This window comes from Pteronotus mesoamericanus, unplaced genomic scaffold, assembly GCF_021234165.1.
Source record: "Pteronotus mesoamericanus isolate MK-2021 breed Mesoamerican mustached bat unplaced genomic scaffold, CSHL_Meso_final scaffold_85, whole genome shotgun sequence".
Classification (NCBI taxonomy): Eukaryota; Metazoa; Chordata; class Mammalia; order Chiroptera; family Mormoopidae; genus Pteronotus; species Pteronotus mesoamericanus.
This window is the reverse complement of record NW_026555329.1, coordinates 16,738,710-16,761,203: the sequence shown is the minus strand read 5'-3', so window position 1 is coordinate 16,761,203 and position 22,494 is coordinate 16,738,710. Positions and strand designations below refer to the sequence as shown.

Genomic DNA, 22,494 nt, shown 5'->3' with positions numbered 1-22,494 from the left:
TACAGATTCCCAGAAGAGACAGCTGCAAGTTAATAAAAAAAATAGGCAATTCAAGACTTAAACACAACACCTAATTTAGTCTTGAATATCAATCATTATTCTAATATAATATATAACATAATGATATGCTTAGAGATTCACATATAAATGACTCCATACTGATAAAAGGTCTCTGTTTTTCCTACATTTTTATATCCCTTCCCCCTCTGGCACTGTTTTTCCCTTCCCACTGGTACTTAACAGCCGCCAGTAGCTACTATCACTGACTTCACCCCTGCTTCTAATCTGGGTATAATAATTTGCAGCTGTTTTAAAGAGCACACATAACTAGTAAGAAAGAAGAAAGCAATGGAAGGTAGGCCATGATGTTGAATATAAACAATTTTTCAGAACACCAGCGTCCGACATGGCCATTCTGTGCGGTCAAGCAGGCAAGACAAAAGCAAGACCTCACCATAGTCATGCCTGAGCACAGACAAAAACAAAAAACAATGTCCAAACCCCTCGAAAATGATCAAATGTTCCCCTATACTGGCTAAAATGAGTAAGTGCTACTTCTTTACCAATTACAACTAAGCCTGGCTCTGTTTTTCTCACCTCCTAGGAAAGAGTCATTAAAATGCCCAAACGTAAAATTACCCTCACTTCCCTATAGCATCCATGTCACCTAATATGTGCCCAAATCACCTCCTAGAACCCCAAATCCTACAAAAAAATCTTGCATCTTCTTACTGAGTTGTGATAGATTCCTCATGGCATGGGGTCTCTCACTGCCATGAGTTGATAGACCTAAATTTGTTCAACTATAGGTGGACTCCTGTTGATCCTTGCTGGAGGGCATCAGTGGTACTTTTCTGAAATGAGCTGTCTTATTTCAGCCCCATTTTAAGGCAATATTTTTGAATGGGAGCCTCAGGGTGGATATCTGCTTCTGTAATGAGGTCAAGTCAGGTTTTTTAACAGCTATTTGCTTTACTAAGCAGAGGTCTCTTTTGCTAATGTTTGGCCTCAAAGCTGCTTGGCTGAAGACAGGGTAACTGGAAGTCAGAACTCAAACAAGGCCTTACTATAAATATACAGTATGGGAATTTCAAGATCACAATTTATCTTATATGATAATATACCTTGCATATACTTAATTTTGAATTAAGTTGACACCTGTGTGGTATGGTTATCAGGTTGTATACAGTTCATAAATGTACATACATAATGAAAAATATTAAAAATAACTTTGTTGGCATTTCTTCTATTATATTCCCTATATGCAGTACCTTGTCTCCTTTGATTGACAGACCTTGTAATCCTTGTGGGCCAATTGGTCCTTCAGAACCTTTTTCACCCTGAAAGTATGCAGGAGAGACATCAGTGCACTAATAAAAATCAGGATTTTAAAACAGTTAAAGCATTCAAAGCAACCAAATTCACTGATCATTGCAAATGGGTAATTCTGACTCTGAGATTTGTAACTTGCAAAAAAAAAAATTTAGTCTTAACATTTAAATAGGAAGGACTCTGTCCAAGCTAACACATATGCAATATGACTAAAGTTGTAAAAAAGCTCTATTCCCAATATAATCAGAACTATCCAGAGATGGGGGACCTAATCAATCACATAGCACATCTAACTGAATCAGTCCTCCATTCCCCCAACACTGCTGCAACCTCACAATGAAACTGTGTCACTCATATTAGCATATGAACTAATACTTGCTAGGGTTAAATTATTTATTAAAGGTTTAATATCAGAATTTATAAATATTCATTGAAAATTTAGTTTTAAAAATGTAAATTTGGGGGGGATCTAATCACATGACCTATGTGAATAACTCTAATCGTAATGTAATATCAGTGAAGTCATAACACTGCATAAGTATGAAAAATAAACCATACAAGCAATGAGAAATAGCATTCATTTCATGAATTTATTTGAACCAAGAATAAAATCAAAGGGCGTTTGCAAGAAACCTAGGAAACAGGGAAATATATCTTTGTGTCTCTCTCTATTCATGATATATTCCCTTAAGCCCTACATCATTGCAAAGCAGCTCCAAGTAGCACATACAGAAAACTCCCATTGGTCCTACTGGTTGGGCTGTAAATTATTCTGAACAGTGAGTTCTTCTGATCATTTCCATAGGATATAATTCATGCAGTTGACCCTAAAACAACACTGAATATAGTGTGTCCTTTCTTTGATGAGCTAGAGGGCAATGCACTGCCATGGCTTATTATGAACAAGAGTGCATCATTATATCATACAGTTGAACTTGTCACTAAGACATGCTCTCCTATATGCCTTCTTAGTGTTTCACATATTAATCTCTCATTTATTTATTTATCTTTAGAAAAGAGATTATAGAGAGAAATAATTCTAGCTATTTAAATTTTCCAAGTTGTTTGGACTACATATAAATAGAAATTAACCAAAAAAATAATTCAAGAAACTAAGTATTATAAATCTTTCTGAAATGTAGTACCAAATTGCTATCCTCTATATATGATAGAGACATTTTGGTTATTGAAGGGCATTAGTAATGTCCCCTTTATCTAACATATTGATATTATTTCCATTTATTATGACAAATTTATTTTGTCATAAAGGGGCCTCTCTGAAAATTCAAGCCAGCAGTCACTGAAAACTTAGTATGAATTGTTTGTTTTAGCTAATTAATTTCCCACTAGCTGAGATTCAGTTTTCTCATGGATCTTTGAATATTTCATGATGGAAGAGGCTAAGAATGAGATGCAATCTTTGAGCATGAGGCTGTACAGTGAAGGTCAGAACTCAGTGACCTGACTGAATGCGGTGGAAGGTCTTAGTCACTTAGAAGAGAGCATGTTCTTCTCTGGGCAGTGTGTATATGTGCGTTGGGAGAAAGACTTTAGAAAAGAAAGAAAAAAGAGTCGAAAATCTATCCTCACTAACTCTGAAGTTTTATTGATGCTGCCCAAAGTATCTTGGAAAATCATTTCCTATGGGGCCTTTGGCAAATGTTATGTAGATGATAAGAAAACAGACTAGACAAGGAATCAGCAAACTATAGCCCAATGGCCACATGCAGCTTGTGTTTTGTGAATACAGCTTTGTGGGAACACAGCCATGCTCGTTCATTTCTACTACGTAGTTTATGGCTGCATTCATGCTACAACAGCAGAGTTAAGTAGTTTCAACAGTGCCATGTGGTTCACAAAACCTAAAATATTTACTATCTGGACCTTTACAGGAAAAGTTTGCCAACCCCTGGTCTAGAGGAATGTGAAATCCGAGAATTATGTGTGGAAAGCAATGGAAACGATTAAATTCTTAATTATTCCTTATGGTAATAAGGTAATTCCAGTTCCCCATTCACAACCACATTTTCCTTTTTAGTATATTCAATATTAATAGAAATACTGTTATAAATTGGTTTACTAGACTGTTTCATATCTATATTTCACAAAACAAACCTGTGAGTAAAGCTTTGTTATAGCTATACTCTGTGGCTTAACTAGTAGGCATAAAGATATCCCTGTGGCTTTATGACTACAGGCTAAGAGATTTGTTTAATTGCATAAGCAATAATTATATAAAGTAGAAATATGTCAATTACTTATTTATGATTATAAAAGTCACTGTAGTTTCATGTTAAGGGAAAATTTCCCCCTTCATTTAATAGGGCAAAGTTGGTGATAAAAATACTTGACTTTTGATAATTGGACACATTTTTAAAAATTTGTGTTTGATGACTATGCAGGACAAAGCACTTTTTCATTCTACAGAAGGTATTGTTACCTTTGGTCCTGGAAATCCTTCTCCCGGTAAGCCTCTCTCTCCTGGTGCTCCCTCAGGACCACGGGGACCCTGGGTAAGATAAAAGGAAATGAAGAGGAGGAGAAGAGAGAAAAAGGATATGGGAAGAGGGGAGCGGAAGGGAGGAGAGGAGGGAGGAAGAAAGAAAATGGTTATATTGCAGTTCACATGGGCATAGCAATGATAGAGTCCTACTTGAGTCATTAGTAAGAATCCTTCTAGTAAGTGTCACACTAATCAGTAGAATTATAAAGTTGTGAAGACTCATTCCCATTGTACTAAATACTTGTTTCACTTGGTTGGTATACGATGTTCTACTCTGGCGTCCTCAAGTTAGTGGAAGATGGAAATTAAGCGATACATCAGAATAAGGTATAGAAAATAAATCCTGTGAGGAAAGGCTAAGATCTAGGATTTTAGGGCCTGGGGAAGGATGCAGGGTAATTTAATAATGTAATTATGAGGGGAACCTCATGAAGAAATCACTAGCTGTTTTAAAACACTGACTTTTATTTACATGTTTTTAACTTCTATCATACATTTGGATTCAAACTTGAATACTTTCAAGAATTAGTTGAATCTACTGGAAATTTATGTGTAAACAGAAATCTTGATAGAATTACCTAGGGAAGCATTAATTAAAATTAAGAAGTCCATGTAACTATTGCTTAGAAAGGCACTAGGAAAGGTGAGAACTTTCCTCAGGGAAGAAAACACAGTCTCTGGCTTTGAAACAGACTGGCAGAAAATGTATTATTTGAAATATAAGACAACAGTAACGTATTCACTTAAACAGTAGGAGTTTTAAAAGGCTGCAAATTTTCCCTCTTGTTCTTCTTGGCCAGCAGGCCAAAAAGTAGAAAAGCAGCTAACAACAGGGAACTTAGAAGCACAAACTGGAGCTTTTCCTTGAAGGGACCTGAAAAGATAATGAGGACTCCCTTGCCAGGGAAGCACCCCCGTGACAGGAGTGCCCCGAGGCTCCGAAGCCTGCGCCCTGCCGCCTTGGACCGACCTCGGGGCGGGGTGTGCAGCCACCAGGGTAGCGGAAGGGGTGCTTCCTCCTCAAGCCTGGAAGGGGAACCAGGGCGGAGCAATATGCTCACAGCGACTGGGCGCAGTTACTTACGGATTTGTAAGGAAAAGAGGTTGCAAGGAAGCTGACGAGAACTGGGTCTCGGTGTCCCTTTTTCTTATTTTGTGTTTCCCTCATATGGTATATTTGAAAAGACAAACTCCTTTAGTGTTTATGCATAGCCAATTTAGTAAAGACTTTAATTAAAATAAAAAGCTACCATTTAATTCGATTTAAATTGCTATGTTTATGGGAAAACCTAGGTTTTTTGCTTTTGTTTGGTTCTGATCCTTTCCCAAGAATGTGTTTATTGATTTTAGAGAGGGAGAAGGAGAGAGAAACATCGATGTAAATATGTTTATTGACTTTAGAGAGAAAGGAAGAGAGAGAAACATCAATCAGTTTACTCCCATAGCACCCCGACTGGGGATCAAACCCTCAACTCAGGTGTGTGCCCTGACCTGAGATAGAACCTGCAAACTTGTGTGTATAGGATGACATTCTAACCAACTGAACCACCCAGCCAGGGCAGGAAAACCTAGTTTTAAACAATCAGAGTCCTTAATCAAAGCATTGGTATTCATGACCGCTTATTCTAATGCTAGAACAATTAATGAGGAGGAAAATAAATGTGAGAATGAAAACTAGATTGCAAACTAGACAGCAATATCTAGCTAACATTACACACTCTAACAAAACAAAATCAACCAATTATCTTATTCCCCAATGACATGACAATTAAAAATAACGCAATTTATATTAAATGCCAAGAAGTCTATTTTCCAGTTTATTCATTTTTTTCATTCATTCAACAAATATTTACCAAATGCTTAGTAGGTACAATTTCTGTACTAGGTTCCAAGAAGAACAGACTGACCTGCTTTCTGTCTCATGGACTTTATAGTCTATCATGATAATTAAAAGCAGATTTTGGTGTCATTTGAACTGACACTTTGAGGTTCAAGTATTATCAGAGTGGCCTTACACAATAACTTAATCTCTTTAAAGCTCAGGAAATTCATCACAGTGGTGGTAACAATAGTACCTACCTCAAACTTAAGTATTAATGTAAGAATTAAGTCATAGAGATTTAAAGCTTTTTCATAATAAGAATTCAATACATCTGCTATCGCTATCAAAATTATTTTACTTGATTCCTGTGGTGGCTACAAATGTCTTTTTATGGACATTTTTACAAAGAAGTTAGTCTCAGGATGAATCACTGATTTTTACATACTGAGAGAGGCATGCTGTACAGAATAAACACTGAACATTTTTCCTTCTGTCTCTGAATTTCTAGAATACATCAGCTAAGGTTAAAGTGAAAATAATAGAGGCTTTCAGGAGCCATGTGTTCCAAACTGCTGAGAACAGAGAGTTAATGGTGATGAGCAATCACTTAGGAATGCTTTTAGAAATAGAGAGCCAACGTCCAATTCCTGTAAACTGTCAGAGCAATATTCCACACCACCAGCATGTTCTCAAGTTTTCTAGTTGAGCAGTCAGGATAGGAGATGATCAACTGTTAACCAAAGAGAAAAAGCTGGCACTTGAGTTAGAGGAACTATTCTGTTAGCCAAAAAGTCCGTTTAGTTTTTTCCATAAAATAAAAGACACATTTTTCATTTCCACCAATAACTTTATTGATTTGGATATTTTGAGTATGTCAGTTATTTCCCATGTAGTATAACATTGATTGTTCTCAATCAATGTTTTGATTTGATCACTATCAACTTCAACTGGCCTACCCAGATCATGGAGCATCGTTCAGCAAGAAACCTCCAGCGCAAAACTTCACAAACCACTCTGACGTGTTGAATCAGCCATAACACCTTCTCTGGATGCTGCACAAATTTTTTCTTTCTTTTTTTTTTTTTGCATTTCAGTATTGTTTTTACCTTTTTTGAAATAATAACGCATAATATGCTGAAAATGTTGCTTATTTTCTTCCATCTTCAATATTAAAATGGCTACACAAAAAGTCACCAATTTTGATTGTGTTTTTTTATAAGTACCGTGTACTAACTGATTGTGCTACTGGAGCTCCTGATTTTTTTTTTAAATGCATGCTGATATGACAGCTGTCACAATACAATCTAACAAAATTATTTCAAATGAAATTAAAGACAATTAAGCACTACTAGATTCATCTTAGGAGGAAGAAAAAAACCAACGAACATTTTGGCCAACCCAATATATTTTTAATTTATGAACACAGTACCAACAGATCATTTTTTTAAGACAGAAATGATTCTATAAAAAAACTGTCTTTTTCAAAGGTCATGAGAATCACTTACAACTATGACATACTTATCTGGGGTCTAATGAACACATCTAATAAAAAAAATTTAATGGAGGAACCTAATTATCAGTTAACCCTGTCTGGTCAGTAAAATGCTTTATTTGAGACATTAGCAAGATAAAATGTAATTATCCATTACTTTATTACTTTCCTTAATAATCTTAATAGTGTAGATAATCAATAAAGTGGTTTTTAATATACATTGCAAACATTAAAAATAAATATACTAAATAATAATAAAAATTGTCTATAATATTCACACATGCCATGTACTTTATTTTTAACCTAAAAGTAATTACATTTCTACCTCAGGGAGTATTTTTCTTACTGATGGTGCTCTGAATAACCTTGCACAAAAAATAAACAGATCACCCTGAGAATCTAAAATCAATTTACTTTTTATGAATCAGTCATCTGAGACGAGCACGAAATGAGTGGTAATAATGTAATTAAAGATGGAGGTTTTTGTATTTGTTACAAGAATATAGAAATAAAATTGATTTTGTTTTGTTCTGCTTGCATCTTATGACCTTAATAAACTCATCTGTTAATTCTAGGAGATTTGATATAGATTTCTGGGGATTTTCTATGAACATCATTATGTCATCTGTAAATAGGAACAGCTTTAGTTCTTTTTGATCTATATGCCTTTTGTTTCCTCTTGTTGCCTTATTGTACTGGCTAAGACTTCTAACACTACACTGAATAAGATTGGTGAAAGCAGAAATCTTTGTCTTGTTATTGATTTTACCATTCAACTGTGGAGTGTAATGTTAGCTGCAGGGGTTTTTTTTTGTTTGTTTTCTTCTCTTTTTTTGTAGAAGTTGAAGTTTTATTTCTAGTTTCTGATAGTTTCTTTCAGAGTTTATGAGGGTTTTGAATTTTAAGTTTTGTGAGTGCTTTTCTGTTTCTTTTTATGTGTAATTTTTAGCCTATTAATATGATATGTTAATTAATTTTCAATTATTAAATCAGTTTTGCATCCAGGAATGACCCCCATTTGATCATGCTATATAATTGTTCTTATATATTACTGAATTCTATTTGCCAATATTTTGTTAAGGATGTTTGTATCTAGATTCATGAGGGATATTGTTCTATGGTTTTCTTTTTCTGTATTGTCATTGTTTGGTTATAAAAGTTGGGAAATGTTCTTTCCTCTTCTATTTTCTGGAAGAGATTAGGTAAACTTGACTGTATCCATGTTTTATGTTTTTTTAAGAAAATCTAAAGTTAATGTAGCAAAATATTAAGATGTGTCTACCTGGTAGAAGTTTACTAAATTCTTCTCTATTTTTTAGCAAACTATTTTTAAAAATTTATTGATTCACCTCATTTTTGGTCTCACTTATTCAGAGCATTATGAAAACATTCTTGTTTATTTTTGTTAAAAAATTATCGGATACTCTGCTGTACTCCCTGTACACATGGCAAAATCTGTATGTGCCTGCGTCTTTCTTTCTAGCTGGTGTCCTTCCAGCCTTCTGAGTTTCCAGCCTCTCCAGTGAACAACCAGCAGTGTCTGCAAGAAAGCTGACTTCTCTGTCAGCAGTTTACCGTTAGGGCCACTGTCTCATTAGTAGAAACTGCGATGTGACCACTGATCTCTAGATAACAAGTCCAGTGTATCTTTTCTCCATAAAATGTGTTCGGTTTTGAATTAGTGCATGCAGGCGTTAGTGAAAGGCCTAACCCTCAAGCGATATGCTCCCATTTCACTCACAGAGTGCAGCCAGGAAGCACATGTTTCTGTTACCATTTACATATGAGGAACTATGCAATTTTCTGTTGCCATTTACATATGAGGAACTATGCAATGCAAAACAAAATTGGGAGAAGAACCATGTTTTCATTTGTACCCCAGTGAGTCAGCTACTGTTCTTTGCTAGGAGAATGATTACCTGAAAAGTTAAGAAGCTTTTCATACTAGAATGGTCATGTTTTATTCATTTCCTCTTCAGATCTCTTTTGATAGAAATATTTTTTTCTTTTCCATACCTCCGCAAATAACACAGGTATGGTCTCTCTACCATCATTAACACTAGCCTTAGAGTATGCTCACTGATTAGGTAATAAGTAAAGTCCTCATTGTCATGAATTTCTCATGGTTGAAGGAAAGTAAATTACAAAGTACAGGCATTAGACCTGAATCCAGATCTCATATTTCCCAGGAAATTTTTGACACATAAGAACTCTTTTTTCTTGAACAAGCTGATTAATCTTGTAAGAGATCACAGGGAGAGCCAGCTGGATATATCGTGTGTGTGTCCCTGTTTCACGTATTATGGAAAACAACACTTGCATTTGGTTCTTGCATATTTGTTATCTTTAGTTGTCCAAAAAGATACACGATGGATTAATGGAACCATTTATTCTAACCAGAAGGAGCACCTAAGTACTGTATTTGCCCTTCCTATTCCATCTAGAATTGCTAGTTACTTACTGGCTGGCCTGGCTCACCAATGCCGATTGGTCCCGGAGCCCCTGTTCTTCCTTCCTGGCCTCTCTCTCCCTAAGAGAAAGAAATAATCAAATGAAAGTTTGAGCTTTTAAACAACAAAGAAACATAGCACAAAATACTCTAAAGATTTCAATAACAAGAAATAGCAAAGCAGCCATACTTGTCTCGTTCTTAAAGATTAAAAAAAAAAATCGGGAGGAGGAGAAATGGCTTGAATCTCAGTGAACAAATCACCCTAAAACATTCAGCATCCCTTCCTTTCTAAATGCAATAGGCACTGCCAGCTTTCAGAAACCCCTGTGTAGTAACTGGCAGGATGGACTGTGCGTGATTCATTTTGCTCCCCAAGAGGACCATGCCGACGATGCTCATGCTGCCCTGGCCCCCGGCCCCTGCCCTGGAACCCTGCCCTTTCCCCGCCCCCACTCTCCTCCCTGTCATGTCTCCTTTCAGTTCTGTTTCACACTTGGTCTCCTCAGAGCCCTTCTCGAGGATTTCTGCCAATGTAAACTCCAACTTCCCTGAAGTCTCAATGTGCTGTTATGCAAATGCCATCTGTGGTGACGCTTGGTGACAAAGTGCACTGTTTCGAACTGCTCTCTACCTTAGTCCTGCATCAACATCTTTTTGTCCCAATGACATAGACAATCCATTTAAAATAAGCACTCTGCTCTATTACATCCTGCATGATGCAGGGGACCCAGGCTGTTAGTGTTCTAGTCCTTTCTAGCCTCCCTATGGACCTTTCTGTCAGCATTTACTTCTCAGTGTCGTGGTTCTTCTGGTTACTGTCCCTGTAGGCTTCTTTAATGTGAGCAGGTGATAGCTGATGTGTGAAGGTGTTTCTCATATCAATAACATTTTGCATGTTAGCATCCCAAGTCCATGAAAACTCAACAGAACCAGATGTACATTGAAAAGAGGGTGGGTATTTGAACACAAGCTAATTTTTCATTCCAAACAAATAACAAAATGCATTGATTATTCTTGTGGTAACTGCCCCTCACCAGGGCACTCAGTGTCCATGCATCCAGACTATAAGTAACTTCTGCAAGCAGCCTCTTTGTATCTTTGAGGGTGAGGCTGAGCAGAGTTTAAACCACAGCTCACCCAGCCCCTACAATAAATTCAAAAAGTCATCAATGGCCAAAGAGACAAGGATCTTTACCTTAATACCTTGTTGTCCAACACCCGGGACTCCTGGAGGACCATAAGGACCAGGAGGACCTGGGTCACCCTAGAGGAAAAAACGGTGACATGTTAGCTCAACTCAGTAACATTTGTTGAGCAGCTCTTAGATTCATAGTGGTGTGACAGGTTGTTGAGGGCAACAATGAAACTTAGTATGCAGTCGCTACCCTCGAGTTTACACGCCAGCTGGAAACACAACATAGACCCAGTGTGGAATTCTACACTGGGCATTGCAGGCACAGTATTTGGAGCTGACAAAAGCATTTCAATTTTCATTTTTAAAATCAGAATTAAACATAATAAGAATGAATACATGACAACAAATTCAGTCTGGATTTTGTCTTATATCAACTCAGTTGTAAAACGCTATTTTTAACCTAGTTTTTGGAGGAAGAGACCTACAAAGTTTTTAGGATCCACGAAAGTTATAATGCAGCCCTCACTTTGTTAATTTAACAAATCTTCATTAAGTATTTCTGGCAGATACATTTTATTTTCTACCCAGTGATGATGCTCTACCCTCTGTCCTTCCTTGCTGTTAAAACTCTGACCTATTCAGGCCCTGTGAAACTATTCTTTGACCTAAGGGGTATAGAATGAATGATAATTGGTCTAATGCAAATCTAGAGTCTCTCTTCCCTTTGCCACTGGTTATTCTAGGTTGGTCCTGGCCAGTTCTGACAAAACGTAGGGATCTAATTGAATGTACAGTGAAACATTTTGCCTCTGGCTCTTACTTCCTACTTGGAGCTGTAATAGCTATCTTACAGCCACAAGGCAACAACTTCTCAGACGAATGCCAACAGTTGAAGAGGACGATGCAGAAAAAGTTTAAAAGAGCCTTTCTGACTCTTGGAGAACCTCGATAAGCTACTGAGGTTCTACCTACCTTCAAACATTCTGTTTAATCAACAAAAAGAGTTCTCATGATTAAATCATTATTAGTCAAGCTGTCTGTTAATTTGCAACTAATGCTGCCTACTCTGTAGCAGGCCTAGTGCAGAATTCAGGCCATTATAGAACTGAATGATAGCATCAAGCTCATACATTGCACAGGTCATTGCCATTGTTATTTTTCACATGTTCTTGGCCATGCAATTTCTCTCTCTATAATATCAGATTAAAAGTTCCCCCTAAATTTAATAAATTTGTTTTCTTTTTCCCTTTTTTAATCCTTGCCTAAGGACATTTTTTCATTGCTTTTAGAGAAAGTGGAAGCGGGAGAGGAAGGGAGAGAGAAACATCAATTGGTTGCCTCTCCTACATGCCCAGACTGCGGATCACATGCGCCCAGACCTGGGATCAAACCTGCAACCCAGAATCAAACCAGCAACCTTTCGCTTAGGGGACGAGACTCCAGTGAACTGAGCCACACGAGCCAGGGCAAGTTGTTCTCTTAATCTCAAAGTTTGATTTAAGTGCTAGGGAATGTTCAGTTTCCTAGGTTTTTACTTCAAAGAAACTCTTTTCCTTACAGCGTCTTGTGCTGTCCACTCAAGCTGGAATCTCCTTGTCAATTACATACTGCACGTGGGTGTCTGTTTCTATTACTCAGTAAATAAACACCAAGTACAGTACTTGCTATGAGGGGAGTAATGACATAAATACAGAGATGTTTAAGACATAGTCCTTCAACTCGAAGACTAGTTTGAGAGATAAACATACCATTAAAATAATAATAATAATTAACAATAACAAAAACAACAGGCCCTAAATTCCCTTATTCTATTTATTCCCTGTCTCTATATATGTAGATTGGTTCTGTAATGGATCAGAAGACTCTTAAATATTATATTAAATAATACATATATTATTTTTGGAAGAGAGTTTAAATTTCTTTAAGTTATGGAAGCTCTATCCTACTTAGTACTTGCCTGTATGCTTGATCTGAAACAAACAAGAGCACAGGTTGGTGTGAAAGTTTCCTCTGGCTCTGCACAAGAGGTTGGTTCAGTCATTACCTTGAAATGTGTAAACCAGGAGAATCAAAAGGAGGAGTAACTGTCTTACTCTTGAACCCAAAAGCTCCCTTTAGCCTTAGTCAAGGACCAGCAGCAACTGAGAGATGTCTTAATATTGCTTTTTTGTGGAAATTACAGAGATCTGAAGCTTACAGAGGGATTTTACATGCTTAAGTTAATTTCTCAGGAGCCCAGAATCTCAACACAGGACCTGCAGACCAATGTTGGCCTACAATTATTATTTGCCTTTTCTTGCTTGCCCTTTCCCTTTCCTACAAAGATTGCTGAGGAGCTAAAAAAGTGGTCCTGGTTGTAAAGTGCTACAGTTGGGTAAGACAGAACAGGACGAGGAGAGTCAGCACGCTACTCAGAATAATTTTCCAGGAATTTGCCAAAGCGGTATAGCCCTAGGAAGACTCCAGACCTGATTCCTTTTCTGCTATTATTTTTGCTCCTCCCCTAACCAACACACACATACAGATTGAATGCCACAAATACTACGCATTTTTCTACTTCACTCTCTCTAACCATCAGAGGCACGTACAAAGAGGATTGGGTAAAAGCAGTGCCCCGGAGGCCTCTGCTTCTCTTGGCCTGCGTATAGGTGGGAATGTGTGTGAGCATGTGCTGGGCCGTCGCAGAAGTTGGCGGGCCACCTCAGTCCCCCTCAGAGACTAAGGACCTCTGTGCTGTGGGCCTCAAGATTGAAGACCACCACTGTTTAATTAAACCAACTATTTCTAAGCACTGCCTTGACACTTTATATACAGTATCTCATTTAATCTTTTAACACTCCTAGAAAATAGGTATTTTTTCCACGCTATGATGTAGGAATATAATCTCCTTTTTTAAAATCTATTTTTCAGCGTGTATGAAATCACAGGAAAGAGCATAGCTTTGGAGTTGTTCACTGCAGCTGAATCCTAGCTCTTTAATTTACTAACAGTTTGAGCTTTTGCAAGGCCCTCATATGCAAAATGAAGATAATTATATTTACCTTACAGGGTTGTTGAGGGGATTCAAGATACTATCATAAAACATCTAAGTCATAACCAGTCACATGGGTTTAACATGTGTAGATTCAGTTGTTATTCATCAGGCTTGCCTCGAGCAGCAGCCTGACAGAGAGCACCCGAGTACATAACTACAGATGTAAATCGGATTGCACCACACTTCTCAGACACCTACAGCATGGCTGGACAGACAAAAGAACATTAAACAATCTACGAGCATGCAAATTAGGTATACTAAAGATATTGACCGAACATGTGAGGCTCCAAGGCACAAATGTTTCATTCTACCTTAAGAAATTGGCACATTTTCATGTAGCAGAGGAGATCTTTGCTCTGAACAAAGAAGTAGGAATCAAATCTAATCTGGTAGGAAAGAAAAGGAACAAAAGTTCCAGAAGGGGAGAGCATATGAGACATAAAATGATTTGAAATGTTCTGGGTACAGTAAGCAGTTATGTGGGCTCAAGTGGACGGGAGTGAGGTGACAATAGGTCACAGTCTGGAGCAGTTCCATCTGCTAAAAATACACAGTGAACCACAAATGTAATTTTAAATTTTCTAGTGGCCACATTGAGAAAGCAATAATACGTTTTACTCAACCCAATATATCTAAAATATTACCCTTTCAACAGATAATCATATAGCAATCTTAGTAATGATTTTATTTTTATTATTTTTAATTCTATGTCTTTGAAATCCTATGTGTATATAACGCTCAGGGCACATCTTAATTTGCAAGAGGCACATTTCAAGTGCTCAGTAGCCCTACTGGCCCTCACATGGGGCAGCACCGGTTCAGAGTGATTGAAGAGGCTGGAGGCTCAGGTTAGAACCACGGAGGAGACCAACACTTACATGAAGCGGGAGGGAAAGAACACAGAGATGTCCTGTGGGAAGCTGGGGAAGAAGTGGCCAAAAAAAAAAAAGTGAGCGCTAACAAAAACAATGCAAAGGAAGTCAAGGAAAAGAGAATTTTAAAAGAGACTCATAATTCCCAAAGACAAACTCATGATCTTCTACTTGCAGAACACGATCATCTCACAGCATTCTCTCTCTTAGGTCAAGGCACCCCAACCCCTCCCTGGGTCAGAGCAGAACCTAGGAGTCCTTCTTGACAGCTCTCACTTCCTCATCTACCGTATGCGAGGCACCGCCTTTGTCTGTCAGTATGCCTCCTAAATCTCCCTCAAATCCATCTACTGCCTGGATTCTCTACCATGTCTCTACAGTCTATCCCAAATCGATATCAGCTGTTGCTCAGACTAAAACAAAATTCCTCAGTTCTCTACATGTACCCACTCTAGCACACTCCAATTTATCTCCCCGCATCCACCATTGCTGCCACAGCAATCTTTTTGATTTTAATTTCAATCTGAGTAAAACCCTTCAAAGTCTTTCCCTTCACTCTTAGGATAAAGACAGAGCTCCTTACAAGGCTTGTGAGCTCCTGTGCACTATGGTCCTGTGGCCTTTCCAGTCCCATCTGTTATTAGTTTCTTCCTCACATAGCACCCTAGCAGCACTGACCTTTGTTCAGTTCCTTGTACTTGCCATGCTCCCTTATGCCACAGGATCTTTGCACATACTATTTTTATTAATGTTCTCCCAAGGATATGTTTATTGATTTGGGAGAGGGAGGGAGAGGGAGGGAGAGAGAAATATCAATGTGAGAGAAATATTAATCAGTTGTCTCCTGTACATGACCCAACCAGGGATCAAAGCCGCAATCTAGATATGTGCCCTGACTGGGAATCAAACCCTCAACCTCTTGGTGCATGGGACAACATTCCAACCAACTGAGCCCCCTATACTATTTTATCTATCTGGGATGTTCTTGCTTCCCTGTTTTCCTAGCCAATCCTGATTCACCCTTCAGATCTTATTTTAAGCAGTATGGCTTCAGGGAGGGCTTCTCTGATCAGGTGAAATCCCTATTACAGAGGCACTGATAGCATCATTTTCCTCTTTTTCTGAGCATTCTTTATAATTGCAACTTTGCGTTTAGTTATTACGGCTCCCCTATACTGTGGCAAGGATGACATACGGTTCTGCTCAGTTTTGTATTTTCAGTGCTCAGCTAATGAGTATCATTCAGTCAACCATCCATGCAGCATTTACTGAGCAGTAACTAGGGAGCAGGCGCTGTGCTGGCTGCTGGTGGTGACCAAAACAGGAAGCCTTTCTAGGCTGGGAAAGTTGGGAGTCTAGAAATGCTCCTCTGGAGTTCTCGTGGTTTATTCAGGTTTTCAATCAAGAGCAACTGTGTATAAATTACATAGTGACATGAAGTACCTATTATGCAGTTACTCTTGCAAACTTACCCAGATACAATTAATCATTTTTTTTTTTTCCCAACTGAAGGAGTAATAAAATTCTAATAGATGGCCTAAGGTTACACCGTATGGAAAAATCCAGCTAGAGAAATCCAACACTCCTGTTTCCTGGCTCTGGCTCTAACCAAAGCCAACATCCTTCCTTTCCCTAAGATAATAAATAATAAAGGATTGTCCAAGACTCTTGGAAATTTTTGAGGACAGAACTTTACCATTTCTTGAGTAATAGAATTGTGAACAATGTATCAGACCATGAGATTTTCTAAACATTAGAAAATGTTTTAGCAGCTGCTTGTTATTATTTCCCACACAATGGGTAGCACCAGCTTAAATATTTTATCCTGTGACAAATATTCTCATAGTTTCCAAATGTAAGTAAAGAATGAATGAACATTTTGCAAGAGCAAAATGATGCAAGTATGGCTAAGATACAGCCTCAGCTAAAACTCAGCGAAGTGATGACTGTATACAAAGGCCTGGGGAAAAGTCAAGAAAAAAAAAAGGAAAAAGGGGACAGGAAACTAATACTTACAGAAATTCTTGCAAAATCAAACTCAATTTTTAGTCCCTAATTTCCCTTGTTTGAGAGGAAGTATGTAATAAGAGGTATATTTTTAGAAAACATATCCAGCTAGACTTATTCTACATTAATAAAAAGAAGAGTTGTCAATGTACTTAACTGCTTAATAATTATTGCCAACATATATGGCACTTAATGTGTAACATGTGCTATTCTAAGTCCTTCACATATACTAACTCAACTCATAAAATCCTCAAAACAACTTTAAAAGGTAGGTACTGTTACTAACCCATTACATGGATGAGAAAGTGGAGGCATGGGGAGGAAAAGTGACGGGCCCATGTCACAGAGCTGTTACAATAGCAGGCTGCGTTTGAACCCAGGAGTCTGGTTTTAGAGACAGTGCTCTAACCACCATGCAAACTGCCCCTTGGGGCTTTTCAGTTCTTAAAGTATTTCAAAAACCATCTCTTTGCAGACTAAATTCATATCTTTGTTATAGGATGAAAAACACAAAATTCAGATAGTTGCAATCTACCCATAGTTGAAAAGCCATCATATGAAAACCAAGAATCTTGAAATGCAACATAAGCCAAGAGGAAATATACTCTACACAAGCTGACTTACATGTCACTTCCCCTGGATCAGGGTTGTCACTGAATGAGTGGGAAAGGGGTAAAAGTAACATAAATTATGACTGGCACCACTGTGATCACAAGATATAATTAATATGTGTAAGCCCATTGTGGACCCACCGCACTGAGCTTGGAACCACCATCATTTTTAAATCTCTAGTTACAGGCTTGTTTGAATGTCTTCTACTTGGGTAAGAGAGAAAACCACAGTTCATATGCTCCACCTACTTGTCCCTTCCAAAGAAGAAAAAACTTCAAAATAGCAAAAAGCTGGAGAACAATGTAATTAAAACTATACTCTTGTACCAGATTTTAGTAACTTTTAACTCATTTTCTTTACTGCTTTTAGGTTAAAGTACATATAATTGACGATATCCAACCATGTTTGACCTACAAAAATGGCAATTCATATGGGTCAACCTAATTGGAAAGTTGTACTTCATCACATATAATAAAGTCTAAGGTATTGTGTGGTATTTCCCTACAAAAGGGGAGCAGTCAATAGCCCATCAGGAGAGCTTTTAAGAATCACACTCTGGTTGGCTACTGTTTGACTCGTCCAGCACAAAGTAAGTTGCGGGGACACATTCAGGATGAACCCTCTCCATAAACTTGAGAACAAAACATTGATTTAGGAGAGAAATTGGGGTCATATGACAGAGTGGTATGTTTCTTAAAAACTTACCTTGGAGACTAGGGGCAGGAGGAAATGAGGGGAGTTATTGTTTAAAGGGTACAATGTTTATTTTGGGATGATGAGAAAGTTTTGAGTATAGAGAGTGGTAATGGTTATACAGTACTGTGAATGTATTTAACACAACTGAATTGTACACTTACAAATGGTTAAAATGATAAATATTATGTTATGTGTATTTTACCTTATCCTTGGAATAAACTTGATATTCCCTGTTGCAATGTTGCTATTGCAACTTGAACTAATTAAGGACAATGATTTAACTCTTTCTCTAAAAGTTCTGACTTCTCTCCAAAGACATTGCAGTGACTGATTCTATCCCACATGCGTGCCAGCTTGACTGGACATGAGGGCTAGACTCGGCGCCTTGGTGGGAAATATTGGCAGCATCTTGGTTTCTCAGTCTGTCAGAGTTTTACCTCAGCAGCTTCTGCACACACAGCTGCACACACATTCACACAGGGTATATGCCACCTGCCAAGAACCACCTGCGTGAGAGATTTGGGAATGAAAATCATCTACCCTGAAGCCATTGGCTGCCATCTTGCGTGTTCTGGCAGCCACTTCATGTTGTCACTTTCAGTTGTCTCATGTCAAGTGAGTTAATAAGCTAATTTAGAGTCCTCGTGGGCAGCTGTGCATGTAGGTCAAAGCCCTTTTTGCAACAAGAATCGCTGGATTACTAAAGCTTCTTTCCCTTTAATCATAGGCTTAGGACAGAAATAGCATTTAGACTTCGACATCTCCGAAGGAAGAACAGTCACATGGTTTGGCAGCTGGATTCTGGTCCTTCATTAAACAGGTATTTATAATTAAAACTGTAAAGGATTCTTCCCATTGCAGCGCTATTCACTGAGCTATCACGGCCTCATTCAGAGATGTTAGCCTGAAGCAGAAGGCCCATTATTGTTTTTGGACAACTGGTAAAGCTGACATGCTCCGTTATCCTCTACTTCAAATGCTTTATATGAAGCCAAACAGATAGTCATTCAGTTAGGAGAGCTATGGACTTAAAAAGAAAGTGCTCTGTTTGATTAATTTTTCTTTTCTAGGAATTGCTGATGTCACATATGTTTCAACTGATTCATGTATGATTCACCTCCCATTGAGTTATAAGGGATTATATTCTATTGCAAATCATGATTTTGTAGAGATTGAAAGCAGCATCAGAATGTCAGGAAATTGTTAGGTGTTTGAGTTGTGTGGGAACTGAAATATGGATAAAGTTTAAAATTCTTCACAGTTGTTCATATTTCTGGTATTGAACTACTTCCAAACCACAATTGAAATATTAAATTTAGTAGGTTGACCTAGTAAAGCCACTAAGATAACTTTGAGTCAAATCAAGTATTTAAATAATTCCCAAAACAACAATGTATTTTTTTAAACTATTGTACTAAATCTTCACCAATGATTTTTCTGTTCTAATGAATATATTAACATTATAAAAAACATGAGACTCTAAGTTGATATAGGAACTCTAAAGAACATAAAATTAAGTCTCGAGTCTTTATGCTACTCTGAGAAGAAAGTGGAAGTATACGTAACACATTAGATTATTTAATGCACAAGAAGCTTCTGGTGGTTTGTGTCAACCACTGTCCTGTTTCTCTTTATTATCCTACTAAGTCAGAAGAATGGTCAAAATTCCTGTCTTTTACACCCTTCTTACTGGCTCCTTCCACAATCCATTGTCATCTCCCCAATTTATTGAAACTGCCTTCTCAAAGGTTTCCAAAAACATCAAAATTGACAAAGCAACTGACTCCTTAGGCTCCTGCCTGTTTGACCTTTATCTTCAGTATGCTATTGTTCACAACTCATTCCATTTAAAACCCTTCACTCATTCAGTCAACAAATACTTATATTTGGCTTATTTTAAATGTATGCGAGGGTACATATAATTTTTTTTCTCTCTCAGATGTGATTGTGGCAGTCCTGACCTGTTATCACTGGATCTTCTGCTTTAGATTTTTCTTTAAAACAGTGAAAGGCTTGCACATAGTTGCCCAATTCTCCTGCCAACAGTTCATACCAGAAAGAAGGCTGGCAATGTATAAAGGCATAGCACATGAATCTCAAAGAAAACTTGATTGGTAGACTGCCAGCTACCAAAATTACCTGAATATGCATTCCTAGTAGCTGTGCTTAGGTATGACAAATAGCCCTCTTTTTTTTTTTTATACTCACCCAAGGACATGCTTCTTGATTTTAGAGAGGAAAGGAGGGAGAGAGGGAAAGAAATATCAGTGCAAGGAGAAACACCCATTGGTTGCCTCTTCTATGCACCCCAACTGGGGACTAAACCCACAACCTAGGTATGTGCCCTGACCAGAATCGAACCCATGACCTTTCCATTTATGGGATGGCATTCCAACCAACTGGGACACACTGGCCAGGCCAGCCCTCTTTTTAAAAATAACCTCTTTTCATAGAGCATTTTGAAGGAAACAGGATGTACAGGGATGTTTACTAGGCTTACAGTTTTAATTTTAGGATCTGTATATTTAGCTATTACTTAATTTCTCCTGCTACTTGAAAAATATCTACTGCTCTTGGGAACCTCAAAATATGGGATGAAAAAACATGGAGGCTGGACAAAGCTGGAAAAGGAGGAGTAGGTTGTCTAAGAACCACGGTGCGGTGCAAAACTCTGGTGTGTTCTAAGTGCCTAATTTGCCCTCTCTAGTCCTCTTGAAACACAGGTTGTGGGGTTTTTTTTGGTGGTTTTTTTTGTTTGTTTTTGGGGTTTTTTTATTACTATTAGGTCCTCTGTTCATTTTCAATGGATGATGGATGTTTAATACACTGGAGATTATTTATTTACCCCGACCATATCCAATTTGTTAAACTGGACCAGACTGGTGACGTTTTTCTATGGATTTTCTTAACATCTCAGAAATTAAACTGAATGTAAGGTAAGGCCAAGTCTCACACATAAGAGGACTTTGAGTTTTTTGTACTTGAATGTAGTGAAGAGAAAAACACTTACAGGGGAGAAAACCCTGTAGGAAATACATGAACATCTGAGAGTAAAACAATGGAAGAAGTTAGAAAAGGGAGGCGATTCATCTATTAAGATAAATTAATCTTAATATCACAGTACTTTTAAATTGGAGATTAACATGTGGTACTTTGCCTTGGGAAAATACATCAGGGCGATTTCCGAGTGTCCTTTGTCTTAGCACTGAAGCCTTCAAAGGGTCACAACCTGTCTCCTGGTCAAGCCACAATGAGCTGTCTCTCCTTCCAGGAACACAAAGAGGGTCTCAGAAAGAGCCAATGTGCATGAGACTTGAGAAAAAAATACCCTTCAGATGTAACCTAAGGAAAACAACAAGAAATGGCAAAACTTACCTAATGTGGGCTTGCCCACCCAGCCTTCTGTGCTTATTTGTTCAAAATCAATTTTGGTAATTTATCCTCTGTGATTTGAAAGTCCTGCCAATCTTGAGCCATTCTTTCCAGTTTTTAAAGGGCCCAGTCCATGGCCAGATGTGACTGCAACCTGAGCCGCCACGGCAGCCCCTGGAAGCCGGCACAGGGTTCTTAGGCACTCAGCCTTCCCTGAGAGAAAATGCAGTGCTCTTTCCTTAGTCACACTTTCCGTTCCATCCTAGGGATAAGTTCTCCTGGGCACTTACATGGTTATAATTCCGGTTGATATAGAGGCGGATGGGGTGTCCTCCTCAGGAATGCCACTGCGTGGCCCTCATATGTGAGAGAGGCTGAGGTGCCCTCAGAGCCAAGGCTTCCTTGTGAGGAACATCTATGTTTTGTTTCTAAGGAAACAAGGGCATCCAGGGCAAAATAGGAGCTACTTTACATGTGGGAAATATTAAGGGCAGAAAGAATTTGTGGAAGCAAGGCCAGAGTCACATTTTTTCTTGATTTGTCCCATGCTATTTTTTTCCTTTTGTTCTTTGGCCACCTTTACTGCAAACCCTTTGATGAAGAAAATCCAACCACTAGAGCAACAGAATGGGATTGCAGTTCATGAGAGAGGCCATTGATAAATTTAGGGACAGAGGCAGACCCCATTAGAGACTCTCATGGAATATTCACAAATGTTACAGGTCTAAGGGTTTCTATTATAAGGTCTTGTAAGAAGCAAAATAATTGAAAGAGCACACTACTGGTTTCTTTTTCCCCACACAATTCCCTGTCTCCTTTTCCTGTATTTCCAGATAAGCTTTATAACCAAGTAGAAAGGTGCTACTTGACAGGCTGATGCTTCCAGCCAGAGTACATTAGAAGTGAGACAGATGCAACTTCCATCCTACCCAAAAGAAATGTATTTACCACAGGTTGACTATTCAGGAAATTGAGCAACTTCCTGAGGAGATAAATATAATATGGTGGTTAAGACCAGACTGCCTGGGTTTGAATCCTGACTCTGTCTCTTACTCGCTGTGTAGACTCAGACCCATTGCTTAAACTCTCTGTGCAGTAGCCTGACCTGTACCTAACCTTCGGGTAAGAAGACAGCATGCCTCAAAAGGTAGTAGTAGGTTAAATG

General features: G+C 38.2%; 1 protein-coding gene across 1 annotated transcript in view; it reads right to left on the bottom strand.

Moving 5' to 3' along the window:
- COL28A1 (collagen type XXVIII alpha 1 chain) overlaps positions 1 to 22,494 on the bottom strand; it is a 142,512-nt gene that overhangs the window by 84,479 nt on the left and 35,539 nt on the right. The window contains exons 12-15 of the mRNA XM_054563975.1: positions 10,797 to 10,865; positions 9,611 to 9,679; positions 3,773 to 3,841; positions 1,272 to 1,340 (exon numbers count right to left, since the gene is read on the bottom strand). Coding sequence (XP_054419950.1) covers positions 1,272 to 1,340; positions 3,773 to 3,841; positions 9,611 to 9,679; positions 10,797 to 10,865 — 276 coding nt within the window. The remainder of the gene's footprint in view (positions 1 to 1,271; positions 1,341 to 3,772; positions 3,842 to 9,610; positions 9,680 to 10,796; positions 10,866 to 22,494) is intronic.